Source organism: Urocitellus parryii, unplaced genomic scaffold (genome assembly GCF_045843805.1).
Source record: "Urocitellus parryii isolate mUroPar1 unplaced genomic scaffold, mUroPar1.hap1 Scaffold_3753, whole genome shotgun sequence".
Lineage (NCBI taxonomy): Eukaryota > Metazoa > Chordata > Mammalia > Rodentia > Sciuridae > Urocitellus > Urocitellus parryii.
In genome coordinates, this window is record NW_027553374.1 from 4,672 (window position 1) to 20,553 (window position 15,882).

Consider the following 15,882-nt stretch of genomic DNA (forward strand, 5'->3'; position numbering starts at 1 on the left):
GGGCTGGTGGGAAAAGCCAGCCGTCCCTGTCTGCTCCACCTTCAAGTCCTCCTGGAGGCCACTTTCCAACACCAAGTCCCTGCATGTCCCTCTGAATCCCTTAGGTATAGACAGCGCCCGGAGCCTCCACCCACAAGAGAGGGATTATCCTGTGCGGTCCAGTAACTGCAGAGCAGGGTGTGCATAGCCCAGCCCTGCCCAGTGGCCCGCACGGTGGGCAGGGATGAGGAGAGGCCCAGAGAGGTCACCAGGCCACGTGGGCAGGGTCCTTGCTTTCAACTCAGCCTGGCCTTGGCTCTTTGGCCTCCCCCGCAGTGGGCCTCCTCCCTGTAGAGGTTTCTCTGCAGGTAAACGGAAGGCCTTTTGACCAGGACCTGCCCTGACATCCCCCTGCCCCAGCCTGGCGCTCCTAGTTGTGTGACCTTAGGCAAGGCGCTTAATCTCTCTGAGGGTCGGGGCTCCATCTGCTTTTACAAATAAAAGTCACAGGCAGGCCTCAGGGTCAGGGTGGTCAGCTGGGTTCAGGGGAAGTGATGTGAGTTCAGAGACCTTTGTAGGCTGTGTGGGAACGCCAGCCCTCCCCCCACGACACCCCTCAGGGCCACCGAAACCAGGGGCTTCCCCTTCCCATACCTTCTCCTCCACCTGCTCGGGCTCCTTCTCCTCTCAGAGCCCCGCTCCCCCGACCTCACCCGGGAAATCCCCGGGGCTGGGGTGCTGGGCGTGGTTTGGGGCTCGCTCCCTTTTTCTTTTTCCCTACCTGGTGCTTGTGACAACAGGTGACATCTCCCTTCCCGCGGGTGTGCGGCACAGGGGTCTCTTTCTCTCCAGCAAGAGACATGCCCTCCAGGACCCTGTCAGGGGTACCCCACACCCCTCTTTAATAACAATCTTCCCTCTTTGGTCAACTTTTGTGTCTCCTAACACCCCTCTCTCAGTCCCACATTGGAAGTGGTCACCGTTCACGCCGGTCAGGTCATTCCGGAGTCTGCAGGTGCCGCCCGGCAGGCGAGGCCCAAAGTCCTCCGTCAGCCCCAGGCCTCCCCTGGGCTGCTCCTCCAGCCCCTCGAGCTCAGATCTTGAGAGACCCCCGTCCCTCTGGCCTCACACTGCCGGGGTTCTGTCCCCCCAGGCCCCCACCATGGTCCTCTGAGACCGCCAAGAGCCTCCCCCCCGCCGCCCCCCCCCCCCCGCTAGCCCCAGGCTCAAGCGAATTTATGGAAATTTCGGCCTTTTCTCCCCCTTTGACATTTGCAGACTGTCCAGAGACTGGGGAAAGAGAAGCGTCTACAGTGTTGGCTGTCAATCACTGCAGCCCCAGCCTGCAGCGGGGATCCCCATAGGTCAGAGGTCACCGTCACTCAAGTCACCCTGTGCGCTGCCAACCAGGCGTCTGGCGTTTGAGGCGCGGTCCTGCCTCTCCCACCAGTTGGTGGGTGCCCCACACACGGCACTCCCACGAGGCAGCCCTCGCAGGGGGAGCGGCGTGTGGACCCCGGGGAGCCCCAAGCAGGCGCAGTCACCAGGGCGCTCCTGGTAGGTGGATGACCCTGCCAGGTGTGAATACCTGAGCAAGAAAGGCACTGCCCGGGGGCCAGAGAGCACCTTGGGGACCACAGGGCCTCACCACAGAGAGTTGGAAGTCAAAAGGAACGAGGACCCTCGGGGACAGACAGATGTCCGCATGCTAACTGCAGGTGGGAAGACCTGGCCATGGCTCACCCTCACCCTGCCTTGGGGACTGTTGCTGCTGGAAGGGACCTTGTCCACTGTCCCACAGTAGGGAGTTACCAGTTCTAGGGAAGACTTGTCTGACAGAGCCAGCCCCCCTCCCACCCCCCTGGCCGCTGAGGGCATCCCCTCTCTCTGCTGCAGGGCCTGACCAGCAGTTTCCTCCCCCTGGAAGGTCCTCTCTGCTTGGCTGCTCAAGCCTTCCCTGAACCCCCGGCAGGAAACTGTCCCTCTGATTATTCTTGCGAGCAGCGCCTTCGGTAAACCCCCTGACCTCTGATTCCTGGTGTGTCAGACTGGGCGCTCCATGAGGGGAGGGCCCAGTGGACTGAGACCTGTCCCCAGATTTGGCCAGGCCTGGGGAGACACGGGGGAATGGAACTGGTGTGACAGCCCACACTTCTGTCCCCCTCCTCTGCACTCTGTGCCACAATAGTGACCTCCTCCCCAACCTCTACTTGTTAAAGCCATCTGCAGCCTCCTGCCCCCCACAGGCTGGACCCTCTGGGCAGGGGCAGGGAAGGGAGGGGCCTGCCAGGACCCCCGCTGCCAGCCTTCTGTTAGGGAAAAAAGAGGACAGGGAAGTGTCATGCTCTTGAGCACAGAAGGAAGGGGCCACATCAGCAACACCCTTGTCAGTAAGGGAGACATTGCTTGGAGAAGAGATGCAGGAGCGCCCAGGGCAGCCGTGGGCGGAGGCTTCCAGCCGGTGTGCCCAACCTCGGGGTGCTCCCGCACCCCGAGGCTTCCAGCCCAAGGCCCAGGGGTTTGCCTCCGTGTCCAGACGACCCGAAGCACCAGTTAGGGGCGGTGGGCAGCTAGGTGTGGGGAGGAGAGGAGCTCGGAATAGGTCTCCTCGGAGGAAGCGTGTCCACCCCTGTGAGTTGCAGATCCTCCAAAATGGAGAAGCTCTTGCGGATCTGTCACTGGGACTTCGGGGGAGACCGGCGACCTCGAGGGGCCCCCAGCCCCAGCCTCGCCTTCCGCGGGACGCCCGGGACCCCCAGGTCGGCGCTGGCGCCGCGGGTGCCGGCGGCCCGGAGGCGCGGTCGGGGAGACCAGCGCGGCCGGGGCGGGGCGAGGCGGGCGGAGGCGGCGCCTAGAAAAGGCGGCGCGGGCCGGTGCGGGCGGCTGGCGGCGGGGCAGGGCCGGCGGGAGCGCGGCCAGGCGAGGCCGGGGCGCGGTAGCGCGGGCCGCGGGGCGCCAGGCCTGAGCCGGGCGCGCTGGAGGAGCCCGAGGAGCCGCGGCCCGCGCCCCGCGCCCCGGACATGGTGGGCCACCTGCATCTGCGGGGCATGGAGGGCAGCCCGAGGGAGCAGAGCCACGAGGGCCTGCTGGACAGCCCCGACTCGGGGCTGCCCCCCAGCCCCAGCCCCAGCCCGCCCTTCTACGCGCTGGCGCCCGGCATCCTCGACGCCCGCGCCGGGGGCGCCTCCTCGGAGCCCCCCGGAGCCAGCGAGGCCGGAGCGGTAAGGACGCGCCCTCGAGCCGGGTGGGCGAGGGGGCGGGACCGGCTTCCTTCCTCCTGAGCGCCGCAGGTGGGGACAGGGGCCCCGGTGGGGTGATCCAGCCTGACCCCAGACCTGCTCCCTCGCAGGCCTCCCTCCAGCGTCAGGGGAAAGGGTCCCGAGGTTGGCTGCCTGGGATGGGCTTAGCCGGACGCCCAGGATGCAGGACGTCCCTGCCCCTGCCTGGGCTGCCTGTGGACCGGGCAGTGCCAGCGCGAACCTATTTTTTTCTAACCAAACCCAGACAGAAACCCTCCTTCCCGGGAGGCTGAGGTGTTGACGTGGAGCTGGGGCCGCCCGGGGAAGGCTGGAGCCCCAGGTCGGCAGGGCCAGGTCTGGCTCCTGCCAGACCCAGCTTAGCTTCCTGCCGCAGGGGTAGGAACCCAGCTTGGCGGCTGGACCCACACTGGATTGCTGGGACAGTGCGGGCAGAGCGGGCACCAGCACAACTTGAGGAAATGGCCTGCCAAAGGGAGGGGAGGTTGCTGCCAGTCCAGTGCTCAGGGGTGCCATCTGTCACCTCCAACCTCTGTTCTGCAGGGTGGGTAGTAGCACCGCTCCGCTCTGTTGGCCCGGGATGCTGACCTGGTACCCCACCAGGCCTCTCCCTGCCTCTCCCTGGCAGCGGGCACTTCACTGGCCTCTCTTGCTCTTTCCCTGAGTGGCCCCCAAGGGGGGTCTTTAAAGTAGACTCAGCACCCCCCCCCCGCCCACTCCCAGGCATCCTGGTTGCACTGATGTAGGGCACAGCTCCCACAGTGGGATTTTTAAAATCCCTCTGGTGACTTCAATGTGCGGCACCGTTTGGGAACCAGAGTCGTGCAGTGAACTTGAACTTTGTTCTGTCTTTCGGGGGCTGGGGTAGAAGGGGCACTGGGGATCTCCAGGAATTGATGAAGGGATGAGGCTCTTTGCAGGGAGCTCGGTCTCACTGCCCCACAGTCCCACTTCAGCCTTGGCACGTCACTCAGCGGGGACTCAGGCTGCACATGTGGGAGTAAGTCCCTGTGGTGTCTTCCATGGGGAGGGGACAGAGGTGGGCCTTCTCCTTGATGCCTGGTGTGACCCAGGCACCCTCTCCCCAGGGCCTTCCTGCTCCCTCTGCCTTCCAGGCCCAGCCCGTGGTGACCACAAGAATGGCCGAGCTTGCTATTTTTTCCTTTTCTTGCTAAACCAGATGCCAGGTGTGGAGTGGCGCTTCCCTGGTCTTTTGGCTGCAAATTAAAGCCTGGGGCCCCTACTGTACCAGTAATGAACCCTAGCAATTGGGCAGCCCTTGCTCCGGGCCAGGTGCTGACCCCAACCCTGGACCTGCATCATCTCCGGAACCTTCTCAGCATTCCTGGGAGTGGATGCCCTCCTTTTGTTCCCATTTTTACAGAGGGGACCCTGAGGCACAGAGAAAGTGAGAAACTTGCAGAACTTCACAGAAGGCTGTGCTGGGCTGGAGCCACCCGGGAGCCTGACTCCAGGGTCCACCCCTGGAGCCCGAGGTCCCCCTGCCTTTTCACGGTGTAGCTAATTAATTACCTCTTAAAATTTCTCAATAGAAAGACCAATGCGCCTACAGGTTTGAGAAGTTGCATTTAATAAAAAGAGAGGAAGTGGTTGCCATGGGCAACCCCCTCAGCCTCTGGGCTCCCCAGCAGATGTGGCCCCACCCACCACCCTGTGCCCAACCACGGGGCCCACACCTCCTGGTCACTGGAATTGCTGATCGGTGCTCCATAGTACCCCACTCGCTGGTGGCTCCCAGGCCTTCCCAGGCGCAGATGTGGGCAGACTATCTGCTGCTGGGTTCCCCTTGAGGAGGAAGGCACCAAGACCGCCCTGTGTCCCAGTTGACTGTCCCAGGTGCCCAGGGAGGAGGTGGTGAGCCAGCCAGGTTCCTCTGCATCCCCTCGGCCCTGTGTCACTCCACACAGGGCTGGTATCCGGTTACTGGCACTGCCTGCCTGATCCAAGCTGGTGGCCCACACCCTGGCCAGGGGAGCTGATGTCCTGTCCTAAAGCCCTGGCCACTAAGGTCCTCAGCAGCTGGTCCACTGCTTCATGGTGCTAGATGCGCCTGTTAAAGTTGACCGAGCTTCACTTCATCAGTTTCCCCACTCTGTTCCTTTGTTTGTTTTCTGGTACCAGGGACTGACCCAGGGGCACCTGACCACCAAGCCATACCCCTGACCTTTATATATTTTATTTAGAGACAGGGTCTTACTGAGTTGCTTAGGGCCTGGATAAGTTGCTGAGGCTGGCTTTGAACTCAGGATCCTCCTGCCTCAGCCTCCTGAGCCCCTGGGATTATAGGCATGTCTACCTTGCCCTGCCCCTACTTTGTTTTGATAAGCTGGACTTGCCCTCTGGACAGTCCCCTGCTGATCCAGAGCTTCCAGATTGTCCCCAGCACATAGATGGCATTAGGGACCAGGCTGGGGATAAGGGGGCTCCTTCCCTTGTAGACTACGTTTTCCTGCTCATGCTGGGAGCACGGATGGGCACCTTCCTGATGACTCCCAAACCAGAGACCTGGGGCCGGTCCTGTGTCCCACCAGTTACCCACTGAGCACCTCAGTGAGCCCTGTCACCTCGGGGACATGGCAGTGCACAGGCATTCGAGGTCTCTGCCCTCAGGAACTGGCCTTCTACACGGGGTCAGGTGGAGTGACTTGCATCTCTGTGACAGAAACTGGGTCAGGTGCCACAGTTTGGGCAGGCGGCCAGGGCAGGGACACTCGACTAAACTCCACAGTGGGTTGGGACAGGACTGGAGTGCATCTCGGTGCAGGACAATGGCCAGGAGGCTGGGCGGCTGGAGCTGAGCTCCAGGGGGTGGGAGAGGCCAGGTCAGGACCTCCAGGTTGAGCTGAGGCTGAAATCAAAACCCCCGCAGGTCACTTGGTGCGGTGACTGTTCTCTTTTAAAAGGATCAGCAGCCCCCACCCCCGGGGGGTGCTGGTGCAGGGCACCTGGGGCTGAGCTCTGCGTGCCCAGGACACAGAGCTGGACCGGGGTGTCTCCCAGCTGCGTTTGGATTACTGATGTCCAGCCGGCCAGGCATGGGGCACAGCACCCACAGACAGGCGCTGGAATCCCAGACGGAGTGAGCGTCCCGGTCCTCCCCCCCTGCTGCGACCTGCCTGCAGAGCTGCGGGTGCCAGGCTGGCTGAGGAGCCGGGAGGACCATGGGGCCGATGCCCGTCTCCCCACATCCCCGAGAGCACTTTGGGAATTGGCCCGTCCTGTCTTACCATCCTCGGGGAGACTGCAGGGGGCACTTGGGATCTGGCTCTGAGCTCTCTGGGGTGCACGGCTCCCCCGAGGCAGCCAAGCACCGACACACCCTGGAGGTGACGGGGGAGCTGCCACCCCCTCTCCGACTCGGAGGTGAGAGTCCTTTCACCTTGGGTTCCTCCGGCTGCTGGTGGCCTGGTGTCACCAGGTGCTCCTGTGCACACGGCGTTCTTTCCCAACCGTCTCTCCTCAGGGGTGCACTGAGGGTTCCCCAGAGGACGAGGCGTTGGCTGTCCCCATCCCAGCCATAGAGAGCGAGCGACCTGTGGGTCGGACTAGGGGGAAAGCTGGCGGGGCTGGCGCCCTTCCCACCCTTGAAGATCTCTCAGTCACCACTTGGGTCCTGACTGTCACACTCAGGACCCCTGGGTCCCCTCATCCATCCATTTGTGGCCTGTGATGGCCAGGCCAGGTGTGACAGGAGAGGCCCAGGGAACAGGGAGTCAGGACCGAAGTGGGAAGACAGAGGTGCCAGTGAGCTCTGCCTCCCTGTGACCAAGAGGCCTGACCAGGACAGCACAGAGGAGGAAACGTTTGATCCGGGCTCCCGGTGTCGGAGGCTCTGTCCATGGTGGCCGGCTCCACTGCCGTGGCCTGGGTGAGGCAGGACATCGTGGTGGGGGTGGGGGGAGCAGCTCAGGATGTGGCACCAGGAAGCAGGGAGAGCTGTGCTCACCAGGGACAGAACATGAGTTCCACAGGCACCTGCAGTGACCCCTTCCTCCAGCCACACCCTGCCTGCCCACAGGTAGCTGTACCAGAGGGACACCCACGGATTAGGTTAAGGCTCCCACCCCCGGTCATGTCACCTCTGAACATTCTTGCCCTGTCTCACGACGAGCCTTGGGGGGTCACCTCACATCTAAACCAAAACAGATGGCCCATGAGTGGACAAATGAACGCAGATGGGAAGACAGATAAAGGGATGGATGGGTGGATAGATGGGTGAGTAGATGAATGGACAGATGGAATGGACAGATTAACAGGTGAATGGATGAATGGACAGATGGGTGGGTGGGTGGATGGATGGATGGATGGACAAATGGATGGATGGGTGGATGGATAGTGGGTGGATGGGTGGATAGTGGGTGGATGAATGGGTGGGTAGGTGGATGGATGGACTGGTGGATGGGAAGACTAAGACAGGAATCAGCCTGCCCCATGGCCCCAGTAGGCTCACAGGGGGGCCCTGGCCAGCGCAGGTGTCAGAGCCTGCTCAGGGGGAAGAGAACCAGGTGTATTGGACCCAGGTGGGAGGAACTGTTTGCAGGAAGGGACACTGTGAAGACGGAGGGGAGGAGAATGGACACTGGCGCCTCCTTTCAGCTTCTTCCCCGGGGAACTGGCGTCCTTCAGGAGGTCAGCCGCGTCCCTGACCGTCCAGCTCCCTGCAGCAGGCTCTCCTGTCTGAAGCTCGGTTTTATCGGTGGCTTTAGTGTGAAAAGAAGACCGACAGGTCACACCCTGTGGGTGCCCTGGGACGAGGATGTGGGCAGGAGCCACTGTCATGGGAACGATGTCACTGACAGGGCCTGGCCTGACTCTCCGGGCAGGTGTGGTCAGTCCTCCCGGCCTCCTGGCTGGGGGCGACCCCTGAACCAGCGACACTGTCTAGGCTGTATCTGAACCGCAGGGTGCTGCCGCCGTTCCCCTTGGTGGCAGCAGGTGACGCGCACTGTCTTTGGTGCGGGAAGCGGGCTGTGGTCTTGCAGCCGCCTGGCCACTCCCTTACCTCTGGAAATGGCCCTGCTCTGAGTCTTCAGGGAGACTCTGCCCAAGCCCTTTGACCCAGAAGGTGACCCTGGGGCCCTGGGCTGGTGGCCCACCTCTGGCCGGCAGACCCTGCGGGTGCCCATCCTGCTGCCCCGGCTGCTGCCACAGAGTGCCCCATGCTCATGGCCCCCGGGGCCACCAGGTCTGACTCGGGCGGCAGGGCCAAGCTCCTGAGGGCTGCAACGGAGCAGGTGTCCCACGCATGTCCTGGCTCCTGGTGGCCGCTGGCCGTCCTTGGCCTGTAGGTGCACCAAGCCTGTCTCTAAATAAAATTCAAGAAATAGGGCTGGGGACGCGGCTCAGGGGTTACCCCATCCCCCAAAACAAATACCTTCCACAGCATGCCAAGCATGTCACAGTTGATCCCTGCAGCCACGAAGCCATCCTGCCTGAGCAAGGCCACTCGAGCCCTTGCCGAGGCTGCATGTGGCTTGGGTGAGGCCAGGGCCTCTGGCCGGGCAGGGCTGTCATTTTGTGGCCTGGTTATGTCCCCTGCTGGCTGTGGCCCACGGCCTGGGCACGGCGGCCGGGCTAAAGCTCCATAGCCCTGCGTGTGCTTGGACTCCCAGCCACCTGCGCTCTTGTTCTGGGCTGCGGGGGGGCACCCAAGTCACCAGGCCAGGGCACTGGCCCTCAGCCATGTCCCTGGGGCCTGCTCTCTTTCTGACCTCCCTGGGGCCCAGGGGGAGGGCAGGCCTGGCTGGCCCAGCCTGGAGCAGGCAGCTGGGACCAGGGTCTGAGCCAGCTGCAAGGGTCCCTTCAGGGGACAGTGGGGGTGGAGGCAGGAAGGTGGCACTGGGGGAGGGGAGAGGGGCCAGCGTCTGGCTGCTGGCCATTTGTTCCTCCCTGTCCCTGCACCCAGTGCTGCCTTGGGATGCAGACCCACCAGGGAGCTGGCCAGTCTGGGCCCCATGCCTCTCACACAGCCCCTCAGTGCCACCGTGGGTCCTCACGATGGCACTGCCTCCCGTTGTGAATGACCAAGGCCCGCTCAGTGGGTGACAGCCAAGGAGCTCAGCAGATTCTCTTCAGGACAGAATAACCTGGCTGGGGACAGGGCGCCTGGGCAGGGGCCGGGCTGGGCCTGTCCAGGAGCTTTGGTGCCGCAGCCAGGGAGCAGGGCCCAGCAGGCAGCCCGGGGGTGCATCCCCACCCTGTGTGGGCCCAACTCTGTGCTCCAGGGGACCGTGACCATCCCCGAGGGGTGTCCCATTCCAGGGTGGCTGGCTGTCCTGCTGGGGCCTCAGTGTGCCTTCCTGGTCCACTCTGCCTGCTGGCCGGGCGGGTCCAGGGGCCCAGCTGATGGGCCGCTCCGCGCACACTCCCCCGAGGCCCCGTGTCTGCCCTTCTCCTCTTGGGGACGGTCCCTGGAGTCCTGAGTGAGGACTTCGGGAGCCGTCTGGCCAGCCGGGCCCCCAGCCTGCGCCCGGTTTTCACCGGCTTCTCGTATCTTGATGGCGGCCTCCGGTGTGGGCAGGTCCCAGATGTTTTTCCAGTGGGGCCCCTTGGAAGGCGGTGCTCAGAGCTCGGCCCCGGGCCCAGCCTGTGAATCGAGCCTTGTCTCCCGGCCTGGCAGCAAGTGGGGGAGACCCGGCCGGCGGGAGGTGGCTGTCCTCACCCAGCCTGCTGCAGCCGCACCAGAGGCACCAGAGGCTTGGGAACGGAACGGCCAGTCGCGGCTGACCATGGTGTGACCGTCTGTGGGGGAATCCGCAGCGAGGCCCAGGGAGCCGCGGCTCCGCCTGCACCTCCAACGCCTCTGAACCCCGTTCACGCCCCACGCCAGCCTGGCCCCTGCCCCCTCTCCTGGGGCCACATGGGGCCACTCCCTCTTGCAGGAGGACAGCCCTGGGAGGTGCTGTTCCTTTGGCCACCACACAGGCCCCAGCACGCAGCAGGTGCCCAGCGAGCACCTCGTGTGCAATGCCCCGCAGTGGGGAGGCCATGGCTCCCACCTTACAGCCGTGGCTGGGCCCTGACTTCACGGGAGCCGTGGTGACCCGTTGGCCTCTATAGCCCCGGGGTGGGCACCAGTCAGGAAGGCAGAAGCCTGGAGGAACAGGGTGCCCATGGCCTGGTGTCCCCTCTTCATGCAGGGATGGTGTCTTGTCTTCACCCTGTGCTGGACACTGCCCGTGTGGGAAAGAGATGTCACTCCCTGCCCGTGGGGCGGCCATGGGGGCGTCGGGGGGCAGACTGCAGCAAACCCAGGACTAAGTGCGTGTACACCTGGCCCTGGCTGGCTTGTGACAGGGCAGGCGCGGGCAGTGGCTGCTGTGGCAGTGTCCCCCGTGTCTGTAGCATGCCCCGCCCAGGGCCGAGAGGCTGCTTGCTAGTGGGCTTGTGGCTGACCCGTCCTGGGCAAGAGCGTTTCCTCCCCCAGAAGGTTCTTCCCACACCAAGGGCAGGGGACAGCCGGTCCCCAGGGGCCAGCTGTCATAAGGAGGACCAACTCTGTTGGGTCCACACTCCCGGGCTCCCATGCGATGAGGTGAGGCCAGTCGCAGCTGACCATGGTGTAACTGATCCATAAAAGTGGAACGAGGCAGCGTCATGGAGGACTCCCAGCAACGAATGGACAGGGTTCTTGGGGAACAGTGTGGGAGGGGAAAGGAGGCCCTGAGTCTGAGTCTGGTGAAGACCCCTTCAAGTGGAAAGAACAGGGAAGGAGACAGTTTGGCTTCATGCTGGGCGGCAGGCACAGGGTCTGTATTTTAAGAATCAATCTGGGGCAGGATGTGCAGCTTCAGGCATGGTTTGATCCAGGCAACCACACATGTGGGCAAGACTAAATATTTCACCGTCTTTGATTTCAGTTCTTCTTGGTGTTGCTTCATTCTCCGATGGGGGCAAGTTGCTCATTCACCCTCTGTCTGCTTCATCACTTGGGGTCTTCTCTGGCAGAAAACCTAGGTAGCCCTCTCATTGGTCACATATGGGCCACAGGCCATGGCTAAAGCTAACCTGGTCCTGGGGAAGACACAGGCTCTTTCTGGGAGAGGTGGATGCGGGTAGGCAAAACCAGGGCGTCACTGCCCAAGACTTCCCGCTGGTCTCCTGTGCCTATCTCAGTGCTGGGGGCTCCCCTGTGTCTTCCCCGGCAGATGAAGCCCAGACACCTATTCAGGGGGTCCCTACCCCTCTGGAGCCTGCTGCAGCCTCAGGTGGAACCAGGGACACTTGGTCTCCGAGGAACACTGTTCCCGGTCCTCATAGGGTGTCACCCACAGGGCGCCCAAGAGTTGTTGTTCCCGTCCTGCAGGCCTCTGAGCCTGGTACTGGGGCTTGCTGGGGCCTGGGTGGCAGTGGGAACGTTACTGTGTCCCTTTTCTGAGATGTCCAGGAATGGGGTGCAGGCTGAAGGGTAGGTCCAGGTGGGTGTGCTAGGGCAGAGGGACACTGGGGTGACTTCTCGGCAGAGCCCACAATGCAGCTTCCAGACCAAGCCAGGCTGGAAGGGGTCCGGTGGCCAGACTGTGCCCAGCAGGGAGCTGAGGTCCAGCCACAGGGCTGTGCGGCCCCTGCCCATGAACCTCCCACAGCCCTCTGCCCCCCTGCAGAACCCCCCGGCCCCCGAGATGAGGCCCCGGATGCTGCCGGTGTTCTTTGGGGAGAGCATCAAGGTGGACCCGGAGCCCACGCATGAAATCTGGTGAGTGGGTCACAGCCTGGTGGGGCAGGGGCGCTGGCCCTGGCCGGGGTGGGGTGGGTCCAGGCCAGCCTGGGGTTTTGCAGGCCCCTCCCTCTGAGTGCTGCCCCCTGCCCATGGCCCCTCCTGGAGCCTGTGCTTCTGGCTCAATTCCAAGACGTCTAGAAGGGCAACTGGGGCTGGGGTCAGTCACTGAGGCTGTCACTCCTCTGGGGGCCCCAGGGGACCTTCTGGGACATCTTTGATAAACTCATTGGAAGTTGTGCGAACACCTCGCCCTGTGCCCAGCAGGCCCCAGATTGGGTGTCTTCCTGCCTCCCTTCTTCCAGAGGCATGAGAGAGGGCAGGTCCCACCTTGCCCTGTAACCCTATTCAGGGACACTCCCCCATGACAACAGCTTTGTTGTCAAAACCAGTAAGTCCAGTGTCCTCGAATTCTATCCTCAGCCCCAATCACGCCGGTTCATGCCAGTCCAGGATCCACGCAGGCTCGTGTGTGGCGTTGGGTTGTCCCCTCCTGGGGCAGCCCCTCGGCCTGCCTGTGACCTTCTCCTGATCTCGGCCTGGCTGGTCCAGGGGTCCTTGGGTTGGGGACGCGGGGGCCGCCTCCTGGCTCACGCCTCCCTCCCGCCCCCAGCTGCAGCTCTGAGGTCCAGTTCTCCTCCGAGAGGCGCTTCCGCGACAAGGTGTTCTACGCGCCGGTGCCCACCGTCACGGCCTACAGCGAGACCATCGTGGCGGCGCCCAACTGCACGTGGCGCAGCTACCGCAGCCAGCTGACCCTGGAGCCGCGCCCGCGCGCCCTGCGCTTCCGCAGCACCACCATCATCTTCCCCAAGCGCGCGCGCAATTCCTTCCGCACCACCCTGCGCTGCAGCCTGGGCCGCGCGCGCCGCTCCTTCACGGCCAGCGTGCAGCTGCGGCTCTGCGCCCCGCCGGCGCCCTAGGCCGCCGGCAGCCCGCGCCCCGCACCAGCCCGACCCGCGACACCAGCCTCCAGCCGCGCAGGAGTACGTGGCGGCCCCTCCAGGGAGGGAGGGGCCAGCCACCTGGCTGTCCTTGCGGGGCACAGAGGTGTCCCCGACCGCGCAGGCGTCGCTCTGGGGCTGTGTGAGGGCACAGCGGTGCCACCCACGCCCGCCCCGCCCCTGGAGAGGGCGCTTTCCAACATGGGCCTCTCAGCGGTGCAGCCCACGTGGCCAGTGGCCCTGAGACCAGAGGGCTGGGCCCAGCCCAGCACCAGCTCTGGAGGCCATTGAGCTGGAGGTAGCTGAGGCCAGCGCTAAGGCCGAGGCTGGTGCTGGTTCCGTGGGGTGGGGCGCCCTAGAATGTGCCTTGAGCCGCTGCCATCCAGGGTCCTGTGGCCGCCAGTGTGGACAGTCCAGGGCCCTACCTGCCAAGGAGGCCTTTAGCCTCCACACCCTGAGCCTCACTGCAGGGAGGCCCCTGCCAGCACCTGGCGCACCACCAACGCCCTCAGCGGTGGGACTTTGGGACCTCAAAGCCATCTGCCAGGTGCCAGGGGGAGGCTTCAAGCTCCTGAGAACGTCCTGAGCCCTACCCGAGGCCAGTCTGGACTCCAGGCTGGAGCGTTGCTGTCTGCTTAAGGAGAAACCGTGGGCCTTGTCCATTCCTGGCGAGGCTCCAGCTGACCACATGATTCTGAAAGCCAGGAGCCCAGCCAGGCGTGTTCTGCTCCCACTCCCTGGGACGCCTCAGGTGGCATGGGGCCACGCCTGGGCCACTGAGCCCACATCCCAGAGGCCCCTGCTGTGGTCACTGAGATGTCCCCCTGAACCTTCCTCCCCCAGACCTGAAGGCACCCAGTGGCTGGGCGGCTGGCTGGCTGCTGCTCCCCTGGGAACCCCCAGGAGTGGAGGGGAAGGGCCTCTGGGGCTGCAGCCCCCCCCCCCCCCAGGAGCCAGGAGGGGCACCGGGAGGCGAAGCCAAGCGACTGATGTATTTTTATATATCTATGCAGACAGCGTGTCCCAAGGTACCTCCCTGATTGATAACTTAAGTCAATTGATCATCGGAATAAAACGTGCAAACCCCAAGGGGCTTCCTCTACTGTGTCTGAGACCCTCCGGCACCGCTGGGGTAGGGAAGGGGAAGCCAGGTGTCCCTGGGTCAACTCTTCCCTGGCCCCACCCAGTTTCTCGGGGACCCTACTCCTGGGGGACAGGAAGCAAGTTCACCCCTATCCTGCTGACAGCCAGCCTCAGTGTCACCCCCAACAGATGCAGAGGCCAGTTCCCCCCTGGGCGGGCAGCCTAGGAGTCCTTTATTTTGCAGTGCTGGCAGCTGACCCCTGGGCCAAGAGCTCTGGCACACAGCCGCGCTGGGTCTGGGATAGGCTGTCCTCCGTGGCTCGTCCAGGAGTCCCATGTCCACGGTTCCTGGGAGCTTCACCCCACCCCTCCCACTGGGTTGGTTAAATGCATAAGACGCAGGTGGCATTTTTGGAAAACCAGAAAATGACCTCTCTGAGCAACAGCTGGCCCTTTCTTAGAAACTCTGGGTCCCCCAACTTGGCTGGTATCTGGTCACCTGGTCTCCAAACGGTCCCCAGCTGAGCCTCACCTGAGCCTGTCCCACACAGGGTTGCCTCAACCCCTCTCTCCCCAAGACTGCCCCCCCCCCGGGAGGGCATCCTGGCTGCACCCAGCAAGCCCCGGGGCCTGGGGGCCTCCGGTCCACTCCCACACCAGGCCTTCTCCCGCAGAGCCCCGTGCCTTTCCTGTAGTCACCTGCTCAGACTCGGAGGCAGAGGCCAGGTCCCAGGTGAGGGTCTAGCTCCAATCTTGGGCACCATACCCACCGTCATAGAGGGGGCTCCAGACAACCCCCCAGCCCCGCTCCAGACCTGGGGTTCCCTACTCTCCATGTGGGGCAGGAATCTCATTTCTGCCAACTTCCCAATGTCCTAGAATACGGTGACATTTGCCCACAGCTGTCCTCTATGAAGCACTTTCTAATTTTCTGTTGTTTGGAGGTTGCAAGAGGTTTGGAGCAAAATACAGGGTCAGGAGGGGAAGAGATGAGCTCTACTCCACCCCCGGGGGTTCTGCCTGGTGTGATGGGCACAGCCTGCCCTGTACTGAGAGGACGTGAGGGGGGCGGTGAGTTCAAGGACATAATGCCCTATTGGGTTTTGAAGTGTGCCTAGGAGTTTTCCTGGGAGACGAAGGTGAGGGGAACTGCATAAGTCTGCATTTTAAAGATGGAGTGAGGAAGAGTCCAGCGGGGGTGGGGGTGGGGTGGAATGGCCTCCGGCTGGATGCAGCCGAGAGATAGCTGTCAACCAGGTGGCACCAGATCACTCCTCGTCCTGCCAACACACCCTGTGGTGGGTTGGGCCACCGTCCTTCAGAGAAGGCAGATAGAGATGCCCCGTGGCTGGCCTCTAGTCTGTCCCCACACAGCTCTGACTGCAGCCGAGGGAGATGCCATGGGGTCCTGGAGGCTCCACAAGGGAGGAGCCAACCCCCCGGCAGCTGGTGTGGCCAGCTGGGCCTGACCCATCTGGACTCCTGCAGGGGGCTGGTGTGTGCGGAGGAAGAGGGACAGGGAGCCCACACTGCCACCTGCCTGCCACCTTGGTACTATAGCTGGGGAGCAGGCTGACCCCTGTCGGGAGGCGTTGGGATCCTCTCTCTGGGGTGGACGCCACACCTGGCGGCCAGGCCTGCATGGGTCTGAGGCCCTCAGGTCCCCACCACAGCTGTGGCCGAACCTGAGCCGGGCACTGAAGGCTGGGGTTGACAACAGAGGCTGGGCAGGGATGACGATTTCTCTTCAGGGGACCTAGGCTCTCCTCTGTGGTCCCCCAAGGCCCTGCGAGGGTTGGTCTCTGTGGGGCCAAATGGGAGGCTGGAGTCAGGAACCGGCACAGGCCTGGCCGTCCTCCCCCCGGGGAGCCTGTCGGAGCCT

General features: G+C 63.5%; 1 protein-coding gene across 2 annotated transcripts; it reads left to right on the plus strand.

Moving 5' to 3' along the window:
* Window positions 1–2,999: 2,999 nt before the first annotated feature.
* LOC113192774 (refilin-A) lies at window positions 3,000–12,896 on the plus strand. Of its 2 annotated transcripts, XM_026403000.2 has the most exons (4): window positions 3,000–3,186; window positions 11,493–11,506; window positions 11,861–11,952; window positions 12,587–12,896. In XM_026403000.2, the coding sequence occupies exons 1-4, from the start codon at window positions 3,000–3,002 to the stop codon at window positions 12,894–12,896; spliced, it is 603 nt and encodes a 200-aa protein (XP_026258785.1). The 2 variants fall into 2 exon arrangements, with proteins under 2 accessions (XP_026258785.1, XP_026258784.1); XM_026402999.2 differs by lacking the exon at window positions 11,493–11,506 and having other exon boundaries at window positions 3,000–3,200; window positions 11,843–11,952.
* The last annotated feature ends 2,986 nt before the right edge of the window (window positions 12,897–15,882 follow it).